The 25,702-nt window shown below is 40.2% G+C and overlaps 1 protein-coding gene across 2 annotated transcripts in view; it reads right to left on the bottom strand.

Annotated features, from left to right (window-relative positions):
- nrxn3b (neurexin 3b) overlaps window positions 1–25,702 on the bottom strand; it is a 310,461-nt gene that overhangs the window by 232,224 nt on the left and 52,535 nt on the right. For both annotated transcript variants that reach the window (XM_030720979.1, XM_030720980.1), the window contains 2 exons: window positions 4,988–5,289; window positions 1,658–1,819 (listed from right to left, as the gene is read on the bottom strand). In XM_030720979.1, the coding sequence (XP_030576839.1) occupies window positions 1,658–1,819; window positions 4,988–5,289 (464 nt within the window). The remainder of the gene's footprint in view (window positions 1–1,657; window positions 1,820–4,987; window positions 5,290–25,702) is intronic.

The raw sequence follows: 25,702 nt of genomic DNA, 5'->3' as shown, positions 1-25,702 counted from the left end.
CTGCACTGGCATCACTTTTTAGACCCAGAAGCTGCAACTATCATTAAAATAATGCTTTAAATATTAAACATGATCAAAAATACTCAAACAGTATGAACACTGGAGACCAATCTGACTAAGAACGATATTGATGCTGATATTTCAATATATTGGACCCACAAAACATGAAGACATTTTTATGTGTAATTATTTATCCAAGCAGAACCAGCCTGACTTCGCTCAGATTAGCTGGATGTTGTGTTTGTGTGTGGCATTTCAAACAGCAAGGAAATTACAGAGTGTCCTCTGGTGGAAAAACTGTGCAATGTCAACATTCATAAAATGGTTGAAGGGTGTTTCTCCTCTCTCTTCTTTACTGTTTAAATTTTCATTATCTTCTGTTATAATTGCCAGTGCCAATAGATCAGAAAATGGCTAATTTGGCCAATAACATCGCTGCACCCACCAACAAATCTGTTGGGCTTTGTTCCAGACAAATAAAACATAAACAGATTTCACTAACATTTGTTGTATGTAGTTATTTACAATATAATTTCCTTACTAAAATAATACGACAGTGGAGTTTAAAAATGATTTTATTGTCACAACAAGTCATTGATTACTCGTTGACGATCTGCCCTAATCAGCTGGTTGTCGTGTTTGTGTCATTCTAAAGACGTCTGTTGCCAACAGGGAAGTTGCAGAGTGTCCTGTGATGGACAAACTATGTAACATCAACACCCAAAATGGGTATTTCTCCCATTTCATCTTAACTTTTATTTATTGGCGGTTATAAATATCAATATATCAGGAAACAGCTAATATCAGCCCTGCCTATATATCGGTCAGGCTCTATTTGTGTCAGCACAGTTTTTCTGCCTTTCTGATGCAACCCTCCCATTTATCCAGGCTTGGAACCAACACTGGGAGTGTGTTTTCACCTGGTTTTTAAACCAGGGATCTTTCAAAAGACCCCCCCCCACACACACACACACACACACACACAAAAAAAAAGCAAAGGATATTGCTGATGCTGCTGAGTTACAGAAATCAATGCAGTCTTTTTTTTTTACAGCCATGAAGAGCCACCAGCCCTCACTTTATTATTATTACTGGCTGCAGGATAAGTAATGGTGAGCAGAATAAAAATAATGGGGTACTTTATACATCTTTTGGTTCCAACAAACTCAAAGAGCCAGCAAATACATTCTAAATGCCCCAGAACAACAATGCATTTTCGTATTTCATCATGAGCAAATATTTCTTTCAGATTGCTGCCCATTGGGAGGTGTTTTAGCAGCACACTCAAGCTGATGCTGCAAATTACATGTGACAGAAGCAATTTTGGGATATTTTCTCGCATACAAACTGCAGTAAGTGTTATGAATTAGATTAAGGAGGGGAATATTGAAAGTCTGATGCTCCCTCTGCCAACTCAGCAGATTTAATTGATAATGTCATTTTCTTTTTTTTTTCTTCCCTTTCCTTTCAGGGCAACTATAATGATTATTATTTTGCACACTTCTACAACAGCTGTGCAGACTGAGAACATTCTAAGAGAGCAGCTACATTGATTAAAGCATGAAAAATGTGTAATATTTACAGTGAATTACTAACATGGTATACTAAATTAATATTTCACCTTTTCTCTATCTCTGCCCATTCAAGCCTCTCCTACCTCTTTCAGACAGCCCATGAAATTGTTGCTAACTGGAGAACCAGGCAGGTCTGCAGTGCTGGGGCTCCCACCCACGTAGAAAAAATCATCAGATCCCAGCATGGTGTAGTCTTCCTGGGTGTAGCCAGTGGTGGTGAGGATCCCATCAACGGAGATTGTGACCTGTTGAGGTGCAACACATAGCCAAAGCCAAGCTATTACACTCTTGGATTCCGTGCCGTGTATAAAACACACCTCCTTCCTTGGTCTGCATTCAAAACAAGCTCTATGAACTTTTCTTAAGACTCCTCAGCATTGGTTGTTTTTCTCATTTAACCTCTTTTTACAGAATCGTTTGGTACCTTGAAGCGATCGTTTTGGATAGGACAGCGTTTGGATTTTGTTAATGGAATTTTTGTCATAGGATTCACAGGACAGGTAAAGAAAATATGGCAGGGGCATATTTTCTTTATCTTTGATGGGAGTAAGAGAATGGATTCTAGGTTTGGTTCTGAAACTTCAGGTTGGGGGGAGGGTTAGTACAATGTTCAAACCAAGGACAAATTGATTGCACTTGTCTTAGGTTTCGGGATTTATCTGTAACTGCAGACACAGACATTTACAGTACACTATATGACTGCACTCAAACACACAGACCTGTACACGCACGTCCTCACTCGTTCCACGCATTTGTTCTCACACCCACAGTCTGCACATTCTCCCCTCTCTTGCAGACAACTACATGTATATATCCACGCACATGCAAAACAAAGGGAGGCTTTTCACACCACATCAGTGTGCAAACCAAGGTCATCACTGTTAGAAGGCAAATTAAACACACTTAACTGGACATGTAAGGGAGTAAGTGGATCAATGGTGCCATACAAAGCTGGAGCAAATCACACAGGTTGCAGCGCTCATGCACAATCAAGACCAGAGCCCATATTCATATACACTCTCAGAATAGCTCATGCTGATCTTTGATCAGGTTTAACTCAGGTGTCATGGTTCATAGTGTCATTGTCACTACACCAGAACAATAATCCCAGATCAGTTTGCTTATTCTTGGATATGTTATACATATGGGCCCAGGGGTAAGGGTGATCAGAGTTAGTCAAAATACACAAATGTCACTTTCACCAGCATGCTACAAAAACACACACAGGGAGGGCAAAGTGAGTGATAAGGTGATAGGTGGAAGGTGAGTGAATGAATTAGAGTGTTAGTGGTTATTCTGGGTGGCACAGGTGAGGTTATATGACTTTGAATGGTGATAAGTCAATGAGGTGTGGGCATGCCATGCGCCATTGTGTGTTGGAAACAACTGTCAGAGCTCCCGCAATGAAGGTCAAGGGTTGCCATTATTTGATAGTTTCTCTTTTAGGGCTCGTTGTCGAGGTCACCATCTTTGGGATTGTGGTAAGCTTCTGTCAGTTCTGGACGACAGTCCTCACAAAAAATGGGGACTTTTTGTGCGGAAAAAAATAAAATAAAAAGTAAGTTGCCCTGACAAAGGCAAAGAAGTCAATTATTTTTATTTGTTGGAAATCTGCAGTAATGTGGAGGAAACAAAGAGAAAAAAGTAAAAGCCAACGTGAAAAAAAAAAACAGGATGGGGATTGTGGGGTAAAGAAGGAGGTTGTTGGCAGGTCAGGGAGGAAATTGAGAAGAAGCGAAGAAAGAATTGCCTGGTAATACAAACCCATCTCCTCATTTTTTGATAAGAGTGTCTAGGATGGAACTCAAAGAGAACGAATAAAAGAAGAGAGGGGGAGGGGACACACGGCAAACCCAAAAAAAAGACAATAAGAATGATATCTACCAGACAATGTAGTTTGTTTACCATAGCGTGTCCAATGCCTGATTGCTTTCCAGAAAAAGGGGAAGAAAGGAAATCAAAAGAATAGTGAACAAAAAAGGTTGTTAATAAGGATGGACAGAAAAGAAAAACCAAAAGCAATGATGAAGAATTAGGATGTTAGTACATTAGTTGGTTAGATATTGGTTAGTAGTAAAAATGACTTATATCATGGATGAGTTAGTGTTACAGTGAATAAACACTACATGATTTGCCAGAGGTCGAGCGCATCACGCCATCCTAGCCAAATTTTCAGTGTCAGAGTCCTACAAGAAAACATCAAAGAGGACTACAGAAAGGACTTTCAGATAAAAATTTGTGTAGGATGGCTTAAATCCCAACAAATCTTGCAGTGTTTTTTTCACCTGTAGTCTAACAAATTGTGCCTCTCAAAGAAGAAAGAAAATGATAGAAAGACAGATCTGTAGAAAGAAAGAAAGAAAGAAAGAAAGAAAGAAAGAAAGAAAGAAAGAAAGAAAGAAAGAAAGAAAGAAAGAAAGAAAGAAAGAAAGAAAGAAAGAAAGCAGGCCAGCAGACCTCGGCTCTTAGTTTATAACCTCTAAACTGTGGGTTTTCCTGTTGGGATTCTCAGCAACAACTATTTACTAACCTGTGGGACAAAAGCTTACTGTCAGGGAGGGTCAGAAAATCACCACTTACTTGTTCTGCTACTCTGGGAGCAACACTAAAAGCTGTCTCACCTTCCCGACAAACTAAAGGTCGACCAAGACAATGGACGAACGCACACGGGCAGCTAGTACTACTTTCGCTATTACACGCTTTATACAGCTGCCTGTAGACAGCGCTGATGCATGCACTTAACAGAAATATAAGCTAATTATAAATTACTATACGATAATAGGAAATAGTATATGACACATTACAAAGTCTGTTTATGCCATACAGATGTATCACTGTCTTTAAAAAGCCTGATGATCGTCTATAAATACAGTGCTAATGGACGGCTCAAAGGCAAACACTCGTCTGGCTTTAAAGTGAAAGTCTGTACTCGACACAAGCATACAAACAGTTTCCGAAAGCAAGGCGATAGTGACGGCGCCTGATAGAAGTGTCAGCTTAGAGGAATGTGAAGCAAAATAGAAATATCAGATAACTTTAATTTGAGGACACAGGGAGCTCAAGTTCAATATCCCACAAAACAGGAGAGAGAAAAATAGCACTTAGAGTAAACTATCATTCACATGCTGCGGAACTGCTTTTCCATGTTTTTATAGCCTAGTTACAGAGGAAGATAGAAATTAAACAATGAAATAAAAAAATAAATAAACACTGTAAAGACAACCAAAAGTATAATGACATTTGTCTTAATAATGTTTCTGAACTGTAGCAATGGAATGACAACCAATCAGAACAAAGTGACATTCTTAATGCCAGCTCCCTCTCAAAGCTCTCAGAAGCAGCTTGTCTAAAGCAAATAAATAAATAAAAGAAACTGTCTCCAAACTCCGTCCATCACCGTTACCCCCGATTACCTGTCTCAGGTTGCGTGTCACTTTGATGTCGTGCCAGCTGTTGTCATTGAATTTTCCATTGACCGGCTCGACGATGGCCTCAAAAGCGCCAGAACCCAGATTGATGACGAGAGAGACTGCCCCATCTTTCAGTGCCAGGTTGACATAATCTGCGGATTTCCCCGTGTGGAGGAGGAGGCCGTTGCGCTGCCAGGTCTTGAAGGACAGCGTGATCTCATCGCTGCTGCTCTGGATGGGGTTCTGTGACAGGTCATAGCAGAAGTACTCCGAGCCGCGGAAAGTGGCCACATTCTCTTCCCTCGCTGAAGAGAAAAGAAAAGCGAAATGTTACTTTTAGGCATTGTGTATCTTCTTGTGACAGACACCGAGACTCTGCGTTCACATCTAGCTGCTGAGCCTCCCGCTGCAGTGCCGTGCTATGATTCATCGCGTCTTCCACAAGACCACAGCCAGTCATTACCACAGCCATTCTCCCATTTTGTTACAGAGTCTTCTAAACATGAAACAAGCATGTGTGTTGTTTCCTTCATCCATCATGAGTCACTCTCAGTAAATATGGGAACTGGTGTATGCTGCAGAAAAAGGTTCCATCAAGCAAGCACACACACACAAAATACACTTCTCACCATAATCACAGCTATGATAATCCCATCATTCAGTTGAGATCATAAAATCCTATCCGTACGACCGTGGGTTTAGGTTTCGCACACAGCCTCCAGACAGACAGGCTACTTATGATGGAACACTATTCCCCACTAATGGTGTGCATAAATCAAACTTAGTCTGATTTTACAGTTTTATATCACTCCGCTGTTGCAAAGTGACTTCCTGAGCCCATTTTTTAGATCGACGCCAAGAGTAAGGTGAGACAGAAAGCAAAGGGGGTGGGGGTGGGGGGGTCTCAAGGATTGAAGAGTCAGAGAGCAAAAATAAATAAATAAATAAATAATGGGCTGAAGGGAAAGGGAAGATGTTTTAAAATTTCCCAATGTTGCTTTCTTTGCTGCATGGTCAGCTTAGGTCTGGGTGAATCTAATAGAGATGCGCTCTCTATCAGTTATGTGTTAAGTTGGCAACACCGACCTGCACTGAATACATAATTCCTCCTGAAGAATTGCACCGTTCAAGGTGTCACCTTTCAGAAATTTCAACCTCAAGAACAACATGAACCAAACCTACTAACTGCTATGGCACCGCTGTGACAATAACTACAATATTGCCTGCCAACAAAGACATTTCAACGTGTCATTTCATTTCTTCGGTGTCCTGCGGTTTCCCTTGTGTATTCACAGACAAGTCGAGATGGACAAAAGTGAAAGAAGAAAGCCGAGAAAGGAAAAAGGGAGCGATGGAGCACACGAGAGCTGCAAGCTTCAGTTTTGTTGTTTTGGATCAGGCAATATGTAAACATGAGGGAGCAGTGCTGTGGAGCTGGCAGAAAGGAGGGAATGATGAGAATGACAATATTGAGATAGAAACAAATGAAAAAGTGGAGGGAGGCTGTGGGATGATGGGGCGCTGATTCGTGGGGAAATTCTCCCCTTGGCATCAAACTCATGTCTGCACACTGCAGAGACAAGAGGAAATGGTATGGGAGGAAACAAAGGAACTGTGAAAGCCCTCATCCATGTGCCAGGGGAATAAATAGAAACCCATTATTACCACTGAGACAGCACAACATAGAGAGCTAAAAGAATATACGTTAGAGGATCAAAAAGCCCCCCCATCTCTACTGATTTTATGCATCTCATCTAAGAAATTATACCAGCAATGACAGCACGGAGAAGCTCGACTGATTGTGTATTCATGTAATATTGTTCTTCACAAAAGCTCTATACTGTGTTGGGCATCAAAAGCAAAATGATAGTGTTGTAATACTGTAACTGAAGAAAAACAGACAGCGGCATCAGCTCCCCCAAAAAGGGGTGCAATTTTTGCAAAGTATTTTCAGATTATTAATAAAATATTGATTTTTTACATCTACGACAGTAAAATGGGAGCCTAGTCGCTCCGGATGGCTTTATTGAACATTAACGCTAGTATAGCCTATCAGAGAGAGCCAGTAAAAAGTGTTTCACTCTATATCCTGTAAAAAGAATGTAGCTACACTGAGAGTGAGCCTTCTGTCACATCTTGCCTCAAGGCCTCTTGTACGGCAAACTGAGAGGCAAACATGGTTAGAAGGTTGAATTTTTCCCAACTGATTGAAGCTCATAAATTGCTGCATCTTTCACTTTTCCTAATCAATTATCCTTGAAGTTGTTCTCACTTGAATATTAAGCAACATTTATACTGTATATTCAGCATCGAATGTATTCAACCAAAGGACACGTGATCTGCATATCACTAAAATGTACAGAGAAAGTTCCTCTGTGTGCAAGCTTTCTTTGTAGACATACACCAGTGTTATCCTTCAGATCAGCTCCAGACACCTGATCTGGTCTGCTCTCCCCTGACCTAAGGTAAAGGTGATTGTCATGGCAACGTCCCTCTTCTATACAGCACACTTTAATTAGGTTGACTGTCTGAGGAATGCTGCTCAAACTGCACAACAGTCTGACACAATTCAATGAGGCTGTTTGGTTGTACCTGTTCTGTAAAAGAGGGTTTAGCAGTAAAAGCATATCTGGATGGGAAATCACTATCAGTCATGGATTGGCCTCCCCAGAACCAGCGTGGGATCATCATAACGGATGGAACAATCAGAATGGAACAAAAGGCAGCCAACAGCCAAAGAAGAGCTTTGAATGTCATTCAAGAAGCCTGGAGAACGATTCCTGAGACTACTAAAGACATGACAAGAAAGCTGCCTCAGAGCGATCAGGCTGTGCTGATGAATAAAGGTGGTCACACCAAATATTAGAATTGCACAAATTCAGTTTTTGCCATATATGTTGTATTTACATTTATGTTTGTGCATGTTTTAATAAACTGCAACTATTTTCCATTTTCCTAGTGATATATAAAGAAATGAGGCATGGCTCGAGGCTTTAGTACTGAATATTTCCTTAGATGTATCGATTTATCTGACATTTGATCCTGATCAGAATCAGTATTATTATATAAGTGTAGTATGTAAGAATAACAATGCATCAGGTCAAGTTTTACAAATGTACTGAAATTACTTTAGTAAATAAAAAAGATTCATAATAAATAATATTATTATAAATAAATCCTTATTGTGATGAATAAATCCTTATTTTACTTCAAACCCAAAGCAATCATTTACATAAATTACACTTTGACCCTAATTTCTAAATCAAAGATTACCATTCTATGATACTACAGTATCTTACAGCATTAACTACAATGATGTAATAACAAAGTTGCAGTAGAGCTGTAAAAAGGGCATCAATACAGCACTGTTACTCTGAATAATAGAAAGCGCAAACTGATATGTAATATTTGTGCATTTCAGCAATAGAAAGCTTGCAGTAAGTGCATACGGATCTATAAAAACCAGAGGAAATGTATTGCCTGTTGAGACATGTTCTGCACAGATCTGTGGCTTTCACATTGATCACATAGCGGGGTCGTTTTTCCTTATTTTCGCCTTAGTCATCAATATTCCATTTGTGTGATGCCTGGTGTATGCACTGGGGGCTGGGGTTCGATTTCAAAATCCACTGGAAGCAATTAGCTCCTTCATTACCATCTCCCATTTTCTTCCGCTTCCTCTTGTCACACACACACTGAATTCTCACCAGTCTGACCTCAAGGGCCTTATGAAGCAATTGTCCACAACCTTCAGCCACCTTAGGATCACTGTGCGATATCAAACTGCCCTTTATCATATGATGGAAAAAAGACTTGCAACATATAAAAGGGAAACTGGGTGAGGTTAATGATAGGATTAAAATTTGAGACTTTTTGATTATTACGGAAAAATACTGATGAGCTGGAGATTCTACAGTTGTACAGCCACGAAACCCCATAATCTCACAAGGAAGCAAGGTGGGCAACTAGCATGAGCATCAGTTCAGAGGAGGAGTGTCTGGAGTGTTATAAGCTACTAGTATTTGTGGGGTACCATCGAGGACAAAAGTTATTTAAAGTTATAGTCACGTACCTTCTTCCCTAATATGTGAAAACAGCATAATTTGGAAATAGTTAAAGCAGAGCATTTAGCCTGATTTAGCTAAAACTGAACAATATGGTTTGCTATTTCTTGTGCAAGGCTAACGTCAACTGTGCGGCTTTAGGTTCAATGGTGAGCCATCACACGTCAAATGAATTTGGAGCATCGTGGGTGACGTCTCTCTTCAAAGGCACGCAGCACTGTCAGAAAGGCTTATGTTGGAGGGAGATTTGGTAGAAAATGTGTTGCATGGTAATATTTCACTGGCCAATTACTACAAATGTACTGTTTGTAATAATTAAATTCATTCAGGATACAAAAGTGCAAACATTAGCAGTGAATAAGCTGTGCATGTAAGATTTTCATGGATTTATCTTCCAGTCAAAAACTAGACATTAAAAAAAAAATAAAATCATTGAGAGTGTCCTCTTCATGACAGCTTTAAAGATGTCACACAACATATCCAAGAGGTTAAACTGAACTGTCACCCTGACACTTCTTTTCTCATCTCGTGTTTCATGTAACCTTGTGAAGCCGTGGCAGACGACCTGTCTGAGACTGCCTTTGATGTCTGCACGCACAGATTGAGAAAGGAAGACTGACAAAGAGAGAGACAAAGAAAGAGATAAACATAAACAGAAGTGACACAGCGGAAGCAAAAGAGTCTAGGACAAAAGGATGTGAGAGATGGAAGCAGAGAGTGAGATGGAAAAAAAAAAAGAAAGAAAGAAGAAAGCAGAGTTTGGAAGACAGAGAGAGCCGGAGCAGGAGAGTGAGAGTGGCAGATGGAGGGAAGGAGAGACAGAGACACTACCAATGGCTCTCCCGAGGAACAAAATGACACTATGTGTTAAGGCTAGCAGTGAGGAGGTGTCCCTCTGGCTTGTGATTCTTCATTACTGCACCTGATAAAACACCACCAAATCCCCGTCTCTCGTTTCTGTCCTTTATCCTCTCTGAAAACACAAATAACTCTGCAAATCCAACACTTTCTAGTGTACCTTTCACACTCGGAAGATGATTCCCGCAAAAGTAAAGTCCCCAATGAATGGCCTGTTTAAATTAGCATCCACGATCTCCTGCTGCAAAAACACATTTCATTTAGAGTTTAAAAACCATCATTACTTATACAGTAGTACATGCTCATTTTTACTGCAATATTTACAACATACATAAATAAAATAAACGCCTCTCAACTTCAAAATGTTTCATGCAATAGAAACTGCTGCAGGGAGAAATGAGGCAGACTTATAAGAATGCAGCATTCTGACTGCAAGAGCATGTGGATCATTATTGGTAGGAAGGCAAAGTACTGTACACGGAAGGGCAGCAGAGCAATCAGCTTCCATATTATATGACACTTTACCAGCAGCACCATGATTATTCTCAGTGGACTGGCAATTTCATTATCACAATCTGCACAGAGAGCAGGTTCGAGTTGATTCTGGTGTTTCTCTTTATGGGCTGTTTTATATATACACACATACTAAGCCATGTGAACTTCTTGTAGAGACTCATGTTAGAATAAAAGCGTGTATCTAGATGGTTTAGTTGTCTGAAAGTCCAATGGTTTAGTGTTCAGTGCCATGGGCTATTTCAGTTATTTATCCTCAAGGACCTATGCTGTGAGCACGAGGATGCAATTTCCATTAGTCAGACATGCTGGTTCTCGATTATTGTTATGAAAATAACAGAAAACCTGTCTGCAGATTATCATACTTTACAAATGATGACTATAAAATGTGCAGCATCTGTGGGCAATGCTTAGTGGTCTCACATACTCAAATAGCCACATGCCATTAAGTAGTTGTAGCTAGATCAATCAATATTTTTATATTAGGAACAGATTACATCCCTTTACTTAGTGTATGTGAAAACAATTCAGCAGTTCCCATTTTAATACTACACATTCAAACTTTTTCGGTAGCACTTCCAAACACTAATTGATTAATAGTACTGCATAATGATATAGAGCTGCACCTTAACAGAAATGTACCTAACCACTGCAGCAACGCTGATCTCAACTGTAACAGGTTTGTCTGGCAATACGGAGGGTAAACACAGCATTAGCACAGCATGTTGATTAGCAAAAGAATAATAACTGTATCAAAAAACAAAAAAAAATGTAATCGGCTGTAATTGTACAGTATCTGTTTTACTCATTACACTATTAAATAGCAAGAGTTCTGCAGTTTTTTCTTTTTGCCCAGTCCTCTCTCTGCTTTTCAGTTAAAGTGAGTGTTGTTGATGTATTACCTCAACCTCAACAGCTCAGTTTCACTTAGGATGGCAGAGCAATGCAGACACAAGAGGCCATAGGTATAAATGTACACAATAAGGCTGCCCACTACAGCAAGGATTCAATACAGTGCTATAAATTAAAGCTAAAGTTAAAGGGCAACTGGAAAAGTTATAAATTAGATGCTGAACATAATGGAGCATTAGCAGATAAAGAGATGGATTTTTCCCCCTCAGGAGTCAGTGAAGGCAAAAACAGAACTAAAAGGAGAGGGAATATGGGACTTACATTAAGAGGATGCACACACATGCTATGTTGTGCTGTGTCTTCTACATGTATAATGAGGCAGCTGTTCAGAAATATGCACCCTATGACAGCTTGATCTACAGGCTGTAGGACACTCTCATGCCCACAAAGTGGTTAATTATTAGAGCTTAAAAGGTGAAAGTATGAGTTTTCCCGTGGTGTATAATGTGATATCAGTTGAGAACCACAGATAACTACTCTTCAGATAGAGCAGAAAGCAACCTTGCAGAAAAGACATGAAGCTGCTGCCTCCAGTGGAATAGGCAGAAGAATGTGAAGGATTTCACTGTGAATAGTGTGCAAAGGGAACGGATCTGAAAATGTTTGGACAGGTAAATTTCATTGTCTAATTTATCTGCATTAGTTTGGACATGACCAGAGGCTTCTTTCCAGCTACTGATTGAAACAGTCACTGTCACCTTCAATGTGTTTTTCTACACATGCGTGTGTGTGCCACTGAAGCTCCTTATTGGCTCCTGATGGTGAAGTCTCCATGGAGTGAGCGATGAGGTTTGGAATGACAGCCGGGGGATGGTGTGAATGGTGGGAGTGAACGATGAAGGGATGGAGGGTGTCTGAAGAATGGGGGCAGGCGCCTGAGGTCCAATCCCATCAACTGAGGCAATTGTGCGGAGCGAATGCTGGAGTGAGGAGGTGGGGGTTGAGGATGAGTTTGCAAAGAGAAGAGAGGGAGAAATGCGATGACTGCATTCCCATTACTAAGTACCAGTACGAGTCCATAATGTTATACAATTAAGAGTGGAAATGTCAGGAAACAGCCTCCCCTTCAAGGTAGGCTTGTTACCTGGGTAAATTCATGAGGAAGTCTTGTGTACTGAGTGTAAGAGTAGCTTAATTTAATTACGCACTATTTGATTTTGAAAAAGTGAATACAACATGACTTTACTGTATTGATGGCTCTGTCTGACCTCACAAATGCGCTTCCGGGAAGATGGTCAAAAACCTTCCCAGAAGAGTTGAACCCATTATGGCTGCAAAGGTTGGGCCAACATCATAATAAACCCTATGGATTAAGAATGGGATGTCACTCCAGCTCATATGTGTGTGAAGGCATATGAGCAAATACTTTTGGCTATATAGTGTCCATGTGCCACCCAGTTTAGCCTTTGCTAATTTTCAACTTAGACCCTAATTGACCCTTGTGGAAACCTTAGTAACACCTGAGCCATGCCTATGGGTAAATGTGCAATGTGTATTCAAAATACTGAACGACATGAAAAAACATTGAGACACAGATCCAGATTTTACATTTGGATGATGTCATTGGTTCTTCAGTTATGTGCTTTTAGTATCTGGTTTATACTGTCACATATTGACTGAATCACTGTACACTAGAGGCACAGTGGTGTTTTTTTTTTTTTTTTTTTTTATGGCTATAAGTGTGTGTTACGATAATATGGAGTCATCTGCAGTCTGTATTATTTCCTTTAACAATCAAACGATCTTTGACAGTGTGTCTCCCGAATGCTGACTATTGCATCAGCCTGACAGCTGCCATCCTGAGCCAAAATGGAAAGAGACGGCAGTGAGCATTGCATTGGTTTCATATTCTCCACCGCTCTGCATAGCAGTGTCTTTATAGACTTGCATCACTCTGCATCTGTGTGGGTTTATCAGTTATTTGTTCTCATTGCCTGTCTGACATGTGTTTTATATGTTCTTTGCACTATAAAAATGTGTTTTTCTGTTCAGGATTAAACAAATAAATTACAACCCTTTCAATAATTTGTATTTTTTTGTATGTATTGAGGGACAAGACCCAGAGGGGTGTAAGTGACTTTTCAAGTAAAATTAAAGTTTCTATTTGTAAGTAAAATCCTTTGATTTGATGAAGACACAAATACATTTATATTAAGGCTACTGCAATAAATTTTTATTAATCTGTAATGGGCCCTTGAGTCAAGTTATGATTTGTATTAATATAGGTTATGTGTAATATATGCAAACCTCTTAACATTCATCTGTCAAATCAAGTGTCTTGCATGCATTTCCCCTTCTGTTTAAATATGTCCAACTGGCTTTGCCACATAGTTAAAAATTCCATATAAATTAGTGGATGTGATCATAACCCTCATCCTTTTGTATTGTATTGTTCATATTTCATATTGTTAATATTGTATCATTTGTAAAGTTCATGAAATGTCACGAATGTCACGTGATCGAGACGCCCTTAGTTTTTATCTTTGTGCATGTGTGTACACGTATCATGTTTATATTTGAGCAGAGGCTCGCTCCATGGAGCAGGGCTGCAGGAAGGCAAGGCCTTCCCTGGAGCCTGTCAGTCATCCAGAGTGGCGTTGCTTTATTGGCTATTATCTTTCCTGTCAGAAGCCTGGCCGTGTCTGCACCTCACCATATCAGTCTCTGTCAGTTCCCAACCTGCCCGTGGATAGAGCCGTGGAGCATGAAGCTGCATGCTACTCTTATCATTAGTTTTACTGCCATTTCACAGTTTCAGCTCAAAACTCAAATTTCACCTCTTATCTTGAGGCTTTTGCTAATAAAATTATTTCCCTTGTTTAACAAGAGGAACAGTTATGCGGAAGGATATTCCGAGTGCTATTATTTAAACTGACACAGCGTCGTTGTGCTGTTTTGCTGCTGTCCACACGCAGGAGAAGCAACAGTAAAGAACGACAAAGTGAAATCACACTGCAGCGACACATACAGCTGCACCTGAATAACTGTCATGTCTTCATTATGCGGTGAACGCGCGGTAGTTAGTAGTGACACATTAAATCTTTAAGGGAAAAAGGGGGCTGTTTTCATTCACGACGATTACGGCTCGCAAAATAAATTTGAATTAAAAAATCACACCATGCATTAATTTTGCTTTACAGGGAGATTAGTATACATGCATGTTTACTGCTTATATTGACACAGTTTCTAAATTTGAAATACCACATGGGAAATATGTGGGCCAACGACAAATTCACACAGGTAATTACCAATTCCTAGTTACAGAACACCCCGGCATGCATGTAAGTCTGCATGTGCAGTTATGATAACGTGACGTGCTGATTAAAGATTGCATACCACAAAAAACTGGAGAAGTAGATTTTTGTAGCTCTCAATAGATTCTTGTTACTGTGGAATTACATGTTAATAAAGTAATTGGACCTCTGATGAACTGCCAAGCTTGGCAGTTATGCAACTGCATTATAAAAAGAATCAGCTATAAGGATACTAATTGGGTGGCGTTTTCAGATCTTTTGCTATGCTGTTATTTTAAACATGACATGACACATAGATCTAAGGCAGCATTTGGATCCAGAAACCAGCTAAAAGTTGAGACAGCTGCTAGACAGCTCCCAGATGACATGTTTGTTCCTTTCTTTAAACAGTTTTTAAATAACATTTTAAATGGTTTAAAATAACATAATGTAATTCCTCGATGAAACTGATGAGAGCAGGAGAGAAGCAAAGTCCCTCTACAGCACTTGAAACAGATTAGCACACATTCCTAGTCGAAGCTGAGGCCATCTAATATTTATTACCTCTATAACTTACTCTCCTGTGTACTGCCAGAACATTTAGCTGCACGCAGGGAGGCGAGGGGTTAAAAGGGGAACAGCGGTGCCATAAAAGGGACAATGAAATAAACATGACTCACTGTGAAAGAGCCCTCAAAGCCAATATAATCTGGATGGAGGCGAAGAGCAGGGTGCCAAAGGTGGTTAATGACGAGCACAGGTTTAGGCTCAATCTGAGGCCTAATCTCAACAGCCAATCACACCGAGCGGTGCTTTAAGAAGGTTGTGAACAGCAATTTGGTTATGTTGGTAATTTAGTTTAAGATGAACCACAAAATATGGGATACAAGATAACTAAGAAGTCTATGCTTCCTCATTTACAAATATGTGTAAGGGCTGAGTACAATAATTATTTCCTGGAGAGCAGAAGAGAGTTGGGGATAAAGCTGTAGATGACTCCAGGAAACACATTTAACATTGAGTTTGACAAAATGAAGGAAAAAAAGCACTTCTGTAGCTTTAAATCCAGCTAGGACCAGTTATAGCCCGTAGCCAAAACAATATGTGACTTTCTGTGCAAGTGTGTGTGTGTGTGTGTGTGTCTGTGTTAGTGTGTGCAAGCATTTGCAACGATTTGCCCCTTCAAGAGATAAGAGTAGCGATGGATTACTCTCACCTTCCTTGAGCTTCCTCCTTTTAACCTCACTGCAGGGCTGATTGCAAACTAAAGTATGAAAGTAAATAAGCTACAATGCAGTATGTGTCAATTTACAACAACATTTATAAAAAAGGCTGCACACAAGCATTAAAAGGCAAAAGGTGATTTTTCCCAGTGACGGCACGCACCCACTCACATGTGCGTCCTTTATCACGTGGAAGAAAACACGATGCTAGATGTCCCTATATATGTTTTCACTGCCACTGCCGTCTCTCTTTTTATTTCAGTCCGTGCCTGAGCCACATACATTTTCCTGAAAAGTGTGCTTTAAGGTAACGGGGAAGCATTTAAGGCTATGCTTCCCAAGACTGCCTTGGATGAACCAGCTACGCACATTCTGTAGCCTCCTAGCCTCCTAACAGATGAAGCAAGGACCAACATATCACCTGGACCTTCAGCCACTGCTCAGTGTTTGATTCATAACTTGTTCTTAACACATAACACAAACTTTTGTGTTTCAGGTTCCTGCAAGTGCTCATCTGAAATGAGGGAATGTGAGTGGGAGTTTTATGAAAAACAAATGCCAGCTGCTTTAGCAAATCCTGTTTCGCTGCAATCAAATCAACTGATCCTGACACGCGGAGGTAAATATAGAATTATTGTCATTGAGGAAAGCGGTATTTACTATTTGTGGAGCAAGGTCTGCCCACATTTACTATGACTATGCTAATCCAAGCTTGTTAGAGCAGCATCACTGACTGTTTGGTCGCCGGTGAATGAAAATTGAAGCGTTTCCTCACATTGCAGCTATAACAAAGAGCATGTACACGTGTTGCTACAAAACGTAGGACGGCGCCAGGCAAAACAAACGCTTTAAGAATAGACACAGAAACACACACACATGGAGTCATGCAAAATTGAAAAAAAAAAAAAAAAGCACATCAGAAATCTAAACACCAGGTAAATACAAGCTAGGATGACAGTACACGTCACATGGAAACTCACACACACAGATACACACACTGCCAGCTGCTTTCTAGTTTGGAAGTCAATAACATTATCCCCTCTCCATCTCAGCGACGGTTATTAGTCTGGAGAGCCAAACGGCTCTTTTCAATGACACTCTGGAGATGAAGGGATAAATCACCACACTGAAAGGATGAGTGTGCAAAGAGAAGTGTGAGTGGATATGAATGAGAATAAGAACTGCATAGCATGAGAAAAATACTCTTGGGCTGAAGTCAGACAGAAAGAAAACTAAGTCAAGGTGGTATGACTTTTTTTTTTTGTGTGCGTGTGTGTGTGTGTGTGTGTGTGTGTGTAGTACACATGACGGGAAGACACGTCTTTCTGAAACACAAGGACTAATTTTCCTGTTTCTGAGCACCAAAACCCCTGAGCACCTCTCTTTCTTTCTACATCCCTTTTTCTCCCTTCTATTACACTCACTACCTCCTCTTTTGCTTCATCGCTGCTTTATCAGAGAAAAGGTGCTTTATTTGGCCTGGTACGCTAAAAGCATCCCCTTTGTCACTTTCTCCCCCGCCACCAACTCCCCTCTCCGTTTCACCCGGCTCACGCTCCCATGGGACCCTTCAAAATACAAGAAGAGGAACAAATGCCAGAAGGCTTACTGCTAGTTGGATAACACACCAGTGAACACCTCATGGACTTCAGTGCCCTATTTTCATTGCGCTAAGGACATTACATCAACAACTTTAGGCTGGTTCCAGAAATTTGAGAAAGGAATGACTCATTGCAGTGCTTTGTGTTTCACATTGCATGCACAAAAGAAAGGGCATTAGCATTTATCTGTCCGTGATATGAATTATAGCTTAAAGCTGTCTGAATCTCTACATCCAAAATGTTTTTTTTTTAAGGTGTCCTTGTGTTTTAGCCCAGAACTTTGACTGGCACGCCTGAATAAAGTATTTTTGAGTTGAACTGAAATTTTAATGCATTTTTACTAAGACATCAGCACACACCTGGTGTTTACTTGTCAACTCACTTGACCATTTTATTTAGTAAAATTATTTAAGTTAACCGATAAACGACATCTTTGTTTATACCGCCTAGTGTTTTGATCCGATCCCTGTGTTGGTAGGATGACTCTGTCTCTAAAAAAGTTTTTAAAAAAATCCAGTTCAATGATGGAACAAGGCTGCCATTAAGGTTGGGTTAGGTGTACACACAAAAACAACTACATCTCATCCATCCAAATAAGGCTAACACAACTCCTTTACTTTCGGTTTGAAGAAGGAGTAGGTATCTTATGTATGCAACGGCTGGTCTATTCTCCTAAAATTAAAGGAAAAATGTTCCTCTCAAGCCTCGGAGCCTCTTCACAAACTTAGTTATTAATTTCTTTCACAGTGAATCACCTTTACTAACTGGGGAAAGACAGACAAGTCTTATGTGAAAGCAAACTGTGCTTAATGTCAGATGCAAAATAAACATCTATAACTTTTGGTGTTGTGCCCAGTGCAAAAACAAACAAACAAAAAAAAAAATCCTATGTAGATTTTCTGCACAAGTGCAATTACTATTAAATATTAAAGAGGTAAATTCAACAACTAGTCACACTGTAACATTAATTTCAGGCATTATCACCATGCCATATATATAAGGTGGTAGCAACCCAGAGGCTCTAAACAAGTGTTTCAGTTTTTTTTCAGTTATTCTACCAATCAAGAGCCAGCGCACATCAGAATACCTAAAAGTCACGCAACTCAATGTATGTTTGTGTGAATGCGACTGTGTGTGCACCAGTCTAAGTAAATGCCAATTCCTGTGGGACAGCTGGCTGTATGGTAGACTGGTCAGCTCCAACCTGCAGGCTATAACTCCAAATGCCTATTTCTGGAATCTGCATGAGCGCGTGCATCTGTGCATATGTGTTTGACCAGTTAGAGCTGGTGGAGAGTGTGACTCTTTTGCTACATCACGGGCTACCCCAGATGGATGAGAGGCTTAACTACAGGTGGGTTAACTACAGTGGTGTATGTGTGTGTGTGTGTGTGTGGTGGTATTGAGGAAGATAAAAAAGATGCACACTCACTGAATTGATAATCTAGTAAGAATATTGGCTAGCTTTAGTGTTGTATCCACCTAAATGGATTCTAGCTTTATTATGCTGCAGCCTCCCCCACTTCACAGATTTTTAATTGACTATTGTGCCACAATGGCCATGTGGTGGGAGAAAATAGAACAAATAAAGACATGCACATGCACGCACGCAAGCACGCACACACACATCTTATTCACCTCCATTATTTGGGTGAGTGGATGGCAATGGAAATGATGATGATGGTTATGGCTATGACGATTTATTTAAATGTCTGTGGAATTATGTGAGGGAGCCCGTGTCAAGAAGCTAATTTACACTGAGAATGCTGGCCAAGGAGGAGGACAAAATAAAATGAAAGAAGGAGGCACAAAGCGACAATGCAATACATTTCTTATTTTGTAATCTCACTGGGGAAATTTTAAGTATTCCAATGAACTCGTGAAATCGCCGTTAGATGAACACTGATCCTGGTGATGCATGTTTATTCGACATTCGTACATCTGTGCCTTCTCTGGTACTCTGTCGAACCCTGAACATCTTTGTGCAACATCTGAAACATTAATGAGCAGTGAGGAGATGAGAAGCAGGGATGAGCAATTTTTAGCGTTTTTGTTAATGTAAAATATTTGTCAGACTCTTTCACTGCTTTGCTCAGTGGCTACATGTACTTCACCAGCACATGGCGTATTTCAGTTCAAACTGAAGTACTGGTCTCTTGTTCTGACGTCACAGAGCGGTAGCCAATGAGTTCACTCATTCACCCACTCGCTCATCAACTTGTCACTCCTTCAGCTACGGCATCAGTTACATATTTCAGCCAATCACGGCGAATGCTTGCATGCCTCACTGGATCTCAGTGGCTAGATTGAAGATGAAGGGAGCTTTCAAAACACATAGCTAATGAGACAACTGGAGGAACCAAAAGGACTCATCTAATTGGATATTTTGCACCACGCCACACACCACTGAACTGCCGTAATGATCATGGGTGACTTGTAATTATCCACGGAGACACATTTAATGTGATGTAGCTGACGATCCAGGGGGGGGTGTGTGGCTTTTTATTAGAAGCTACAAATGAGCTAGCTACTTCAGCTTGACTTTCCCCTCAAACTGCATGGACATAAACAATCTGAAAAGATGTAGCGTATTAATTGTGTATTTTAAAATTTTTAGACAAACCCAGTTGCCCACTGAGGATGCATTTGCATTTGGGACCACTACAGCACTGTGTCATATATATATATATATATATATATGTCTACTTGTATATACATGTCTACTTGTGGTTGATATATATATATATATATATATATATATATATATACATATATATATATATATATATATACATATATATATATATATATATATATATATATATATATATATATATATATATATATATATATATATATATATATATATATATATATATATATATAAACACATATCAACCACAAGTAGACATGCTCATAGACCACAACAAAATGACCTTACCAGCAAAGAGCAACTGAAACAGTCCATTAAGTAAAATCTCCGGAGGCTGACGCCTCTTTTAGCACTTCCCTGTAGAGGACATGCAGGGCAGACCACCACATAAATGCTCAAAAACCTATTAGGCCATAAATTTAGACTGGTAATTCATAAACGATGACCTCAAATCAGGCAACGTCTGGGCATAGCAAATGAATAATACTGAGGTCGGATTCTTTGGAAGAAGTCTCAGTGTGAGCAGTGCATGCATGTGTTTGTGAGTGCATGTGCATAGAAATGGAGCTCTTTTATAGAACTTTCAGTTTCAATTTATGATCCATTAACTTGTAATAAGTACCATACGTTCCCGCCTAGCCTGAGAATCAACAGCAAGGGGAGTGAGAAAGAGAAGGGAAAGGGCATTTAGAAGTCGGCCACACAACTACACAATGCAGCAATTAGTGCGGTTTCGGTCTATGATGTGGCATTTAGCTGTTGCCTGCTTTAATATAAAGCCAAAGAAGTTCATCCAGCAGTCACTCCATGCTGGACTCATGGTCAACCCTTCCCTGTGGATTTGTGTAGCACTGATGTTTCCATCTAATAAACAAGCATTTTTCACATTCGTGCAGCTGGGCACCTTTTTCAAAGATAGTGCCCAACCAGGCAATTCTTTTTTTTCCATTTTTCACATAATGGTTCCATTTGTAAACACCCTTCCATCCTTTGAGTCTTCAGTGACTCAGGGAGCAGCAAAGCGACCTTTAAATAAGTCTAGTTCTCAGATCAGAGACAGAGCCATTCCTGCAGTGTGACTGCAGCTCACCTACTCCCTCCTAAACAATGCTAATTGAGAAACTGTCCTATAGGATGGGCTTGCAATCGACCCCAACCACAATCCAGGCTGGAGAAGCAATACCTGTGAGCAGCCTTTTTGCTCTCAACACCATGCCTATTGAGGGAGAGGTTTTCAAAAAAAAAAAACAACCCAGCGATTCTATCCTTTAAAGTTTTATTTCAGAAAGAACATAGGTAGAGAACAGGGAGCTGTTTGACAGTTCCTTTGTTGTGTTTCTTTTCCAAGATGTTTCTGCAAAAAGTACAGGATTTCTTGCACAACTCTGATTCAAAGGGTTAATGTGCCAAGCAGCCAGTCCTCTGTGATAAGGAGAGGAGCCTCAACTTTTTGCTATAGGAAGTGCATGCATGGCTTTAGATGGACATAGGTTATTCGGATGGGTTGAACTCTTGCATTTAAATGTCACTGTGCTGAGATGTTATTAGAAAACAAAGCCTGTCTAAACTTAAACCTGGATGCCAGAGAAAAAGAACTGTTTCTCAAGATTACCACAAGGCCCCAAAAGCCGAGCAGTGAACATATCATAGATGTACACCAAGCTGATATCAGCCCATTATTTAGCTCTTATATTGGGTTCACCTGCAATCTCTGGGGGATATTCTACTTCCCAGTTTATATATGTAGCATATTTGTGGGGAGTGTTGAGCACTCTTCATTCTCATTCTGCTGCTATAATAAATCAATCATTTCAACCGTGAGCTGCCTGGCTGCAAAGCATTTCACTTTACATACGCTTATGCTCACATTAGTATATATGCCTTTTCCTGTCACCAATCATTGCAGAGACTGCAAAGTAATGCTGTGACCAAAGAAATTCCCACTGTTCATCTTTTCAAAAAACAGTAACTTCACCTCTAAAACTTCTGCTCTCACGCAGTGATTACGTGATGGTTCGGCAGCGCAACAGCTGCTGCAGAAAAGGTCAAAAACGGTGTGTTGTAATTGGCACAGATTGTTACGCAGCGTGGAAAATGATGATGAGGGTCTTATTCTGGGCTAAAGAGGTAATCACAGCATTTTCTTGAGCAAACACAAGCAGTGTAAAAACACTGCCAAGAAAAGAAAAGCAAAGAGGAAAAATCAAATACTGGCTAAATCAACAAACTTGAAACAAGTGGCGCCATGAATATTCCCGTCCGCCCCTGAGGGCAACACCACATTCTGAATATAGGAGTCCTTTTCCTCCCGCTCCCCTCTCTTCTTCTCTACAGCTTGACTTCAAAGGGTAGCTCTCTTGCAGAATCCAAGTCAGGTGGGGGGGAAGGGGTGGTGTGTGTGTGTGTGTGTAAAGCACACAATATGCTGAGTGCATGCCATATCACACATCTCACACTCTTTTATGTGTTAATCACCGTCAGCACGGCAGCAGATGGAAGGCGAATGAGAATGTAATGAAGATTTAGGTCGTGGGAAGTGACTGGCGTAACACCCATCCCAACAACCACACAACCTCTCACACAACCAAGACTCTTTGACATCTGCTTGCTCCATATTATGTATTCATTGTTGCCACTATCACAGAGTGTTGTTGGCATATGCCACATTAAAGCAAAACATTCTGACCTTTCAAGCTTGATCACAAAACATTACCAAGCTAGTGAACTGGGCACCTCCCTGAAAACTCAACTAGTGGTGTCTTTGGAGCAAGTTCAGCAACTGTCGCTGATGTGGCTCCGTCTAAATCACAAAGCAAAGCTGGCACAGAGGGAAAAAAGATAGGGAAGGCAAGCAAGACAAGTCTTCTGAGCAGGAGTCCAGGCTTTGATATACAGTAGAAGGAATGGCCTCTCTCTTTAAAAAAATAATTTAAAAAATTAATAAATTAATTAAAAGCTTGAGTCGGGCAGGCAGAGAGCTCTATCAGGGCCAAGCCACACATCTATCAGGAAAAGGCACTAAGGCTTCTGGGGATAAAGCACAGAGGCATGAAGAGAGGCTATTTCCATGGGGAGTCCTTGGAGAGGCCAGACCCAACCTGCTACTGAAGCCTAGCAATGAGAGGTCTCTCTGGGGAACTGCAGAGGATAAGAGGCCCCGGCGGAAGAACTCTCACGTCAGCACTTCAATCACGCCTAATCCCTGCTTAGTACACCCACTGCTATGGCAAGGAGAGTGAGGGAAAAGGAGAGGAGAATATGAGTGGGGGGGGGTAAGAATGATGAGAAGGGAGGCTAAGAGAACGAAAGATGAAGAGAAACAGAGGGAAGATAAAAGCTATGAGAAAGGAAAAAAAAAGATTAAGAGAGGGAGGGAGCTGAGAGACAATGGGGGAAATTGCCAAAGGAATCATCAAAGGTGAGCGAGTGGAGGTAGTGTGTGAAATTCAGCGCGGCAATGCAAACTTGTGCATGTTAAAAAAAGAAAAAGAAAAAAAATCAGAGTAGTCCCTGCCAACATACACAGACTCCCACCCAAGTCAGATGAAATTAAACAGCAAAAGCGATACATGAAATATTAATTATCATGAATGTATGATATCTATGTGTAATCTATGTGTAAAAAAAAAAGAAGCAATCTCTCAAGTGATAGGAAATTAAAACTAACAGAATGTGTCATCCTTAAAATGTATTTTCTGTTAAAATGATAAGCATTGCACTCTAGAAAATGTGGCCCTCAGTTTATATTTATCTCTTTTAAACACATCAAATTACAACCAGGGGCTCTGGGACCATTTAAAGCACGGTGAAAGAAGATATTCTTGGCTGTCTTTTAGAAAGAAAGTCCCTGCCACACCACCAGAAATATACCAGAAAACCAAGTGTTCCACTTGTCAGACAAATTACATGTTCCCACTGCATGGGGCTTCTTCTAAGACTGTTTGTGTTGTTCAGCAGGGGATAGGATTATCCAAAAAAAGGCAAAAAGTGATACAATCTCTGGACAAAAAAGAAAAAAAAAAAAAACAGGCTCACAACTACAGAGACTCATTGAATCTGTTTCTAGATACCAGCACTTCATTTTATTTTTTTTTTACCAATTTTACTGGAGTGGCAGTGATAGAGTAGAAACATCAGAAAACACAGGGGTGCCAATGGAGCAAGAGATGGAAGGAAATCTGCTCTGCTGACCTGCGATTACTTTGCAGAGCTGCCCCAGGACAGCAGAAAACATCCAAATGTAATCTGCTGACTGCTGTGCATATGCAGTATATGTGCCTGTGTATCTGCACGCTTATGTTAGAGTACCTACATGAGTCCGAATGGAGAGATGAAATGTTGAGGGAGGAGAGAAAAGGGGGATGAAGATGGAGCAGATGGACAAGGGGAGATCAGTGAAAGAGGATTACGCCACGTCAAACCATCATTGCACTCATAAAATCAGTCCACCCACATTGCTTCAGAGGCTTCAGAGCCAATGTAGAGCAGGGATAATTTAAGACCCACGGTCTATGTCCCTCTTTTGCTCCACATAGTAAAATACTGTTGAAAAGGAGCAGACAGAAAAGACAGTTAAAATCAAGCACAGAGTTTCCACAAAAAAAAAATAAAAATCGGGCGTTTGAAAGAATGTCGAGTTAAATTGTAAGGGTGATTGTGCAGGGAAGCTGTGGGGGGTTTTCAGGGCAAGAGGGCAACAGCAGTGTATGTTTCATTAATTTGAAAAAAACTGAGATGTGCTGAATCTACAAATAGAGTTCTAACCTAAGCTATGCTTTTGGCACCTACTGTATTTAAGGTCTTTAGCATGATCATTTGCCCTGTAAAATAATTCTAAGTATAATAACATCCCACACTGCTTGTGATGGACTGACAGCTTCCTTTTCACTTTTTTTCTAACAGCAAATTTCCTATGGTTAGATTCCCTCGAACCGACTCTTGGAGTAAGTGAATGCATACTCTGACGGCGCTTTGAACTATGACATATGGTTTAAAATAGACTACAGCAATGCTGTCATTACATAATTACATAATTTATTTGTTCAATTTTATTTTATACAGGGAAATCGCATGTTATGCAGCCTACTTGTAACTTTTCTTGGATGCAATAAAGCCACTACCAAAATCCCATTTGTTCTGAGAAATGGAAATCTAGTGTTCAAGTATCTATAAAAGCTGGAGCTTTGCTCACTTACTTTTTGTAATCTCTAAAGTCCAGCATCCAGCTATGTTGCTGAGAAATGCATGTGAAATTTCAGAACCTTGGTCAGCACCAGAGTCTGCCAATAATATTTTTGCACTATACACCACTGAGTATTTACCATACACAACCCTAAATCACCCTGTTCCAGGACCCAGTGCAACTGCACAAACTGTGTGCACAAATAAATAATGATGCTGCGCATGACTCATGAATTAAATTACATTTTTGATCAGATGCTCATAAAAGCACAAAACTTTATGCTGCCCCAAGTGGAAAAGTTCAGGAATCTTTAAACAGGACTTCTCATATGATCCTCATTTATCTTGTGCTGGTCCTTGGTGATGGCCCTCTGTCTGAAAGAAGCTCTTTTAACTTCCCCATTATGTCATCTATACAATTCTTGCCATCACTTCTGTCATGTGTCCGCCATCCGCTCGCTCACTGATTTCCCAAATACG

Source organism: Archocentrus centrarchus, chromosome 24 (genome assembly GCF_007364275.1).
Source record: "Archocentrus centrarchus isolate MPI-CPG fArcCen1 chromosome 24, fArcCen1, whole genome shotgun sequence".
Taxonomy (NCBI): Eukaryota; Metazoa; Chordata; class Actinopteri; order Cichliformes; family Cichlidae; genus Archocentrus; species Archocentrus centrarchus.
Note: the sequence above shows the minus strand (reverse complement) of the source record. Positions and strands in the feature narration are given on the sequence as shown.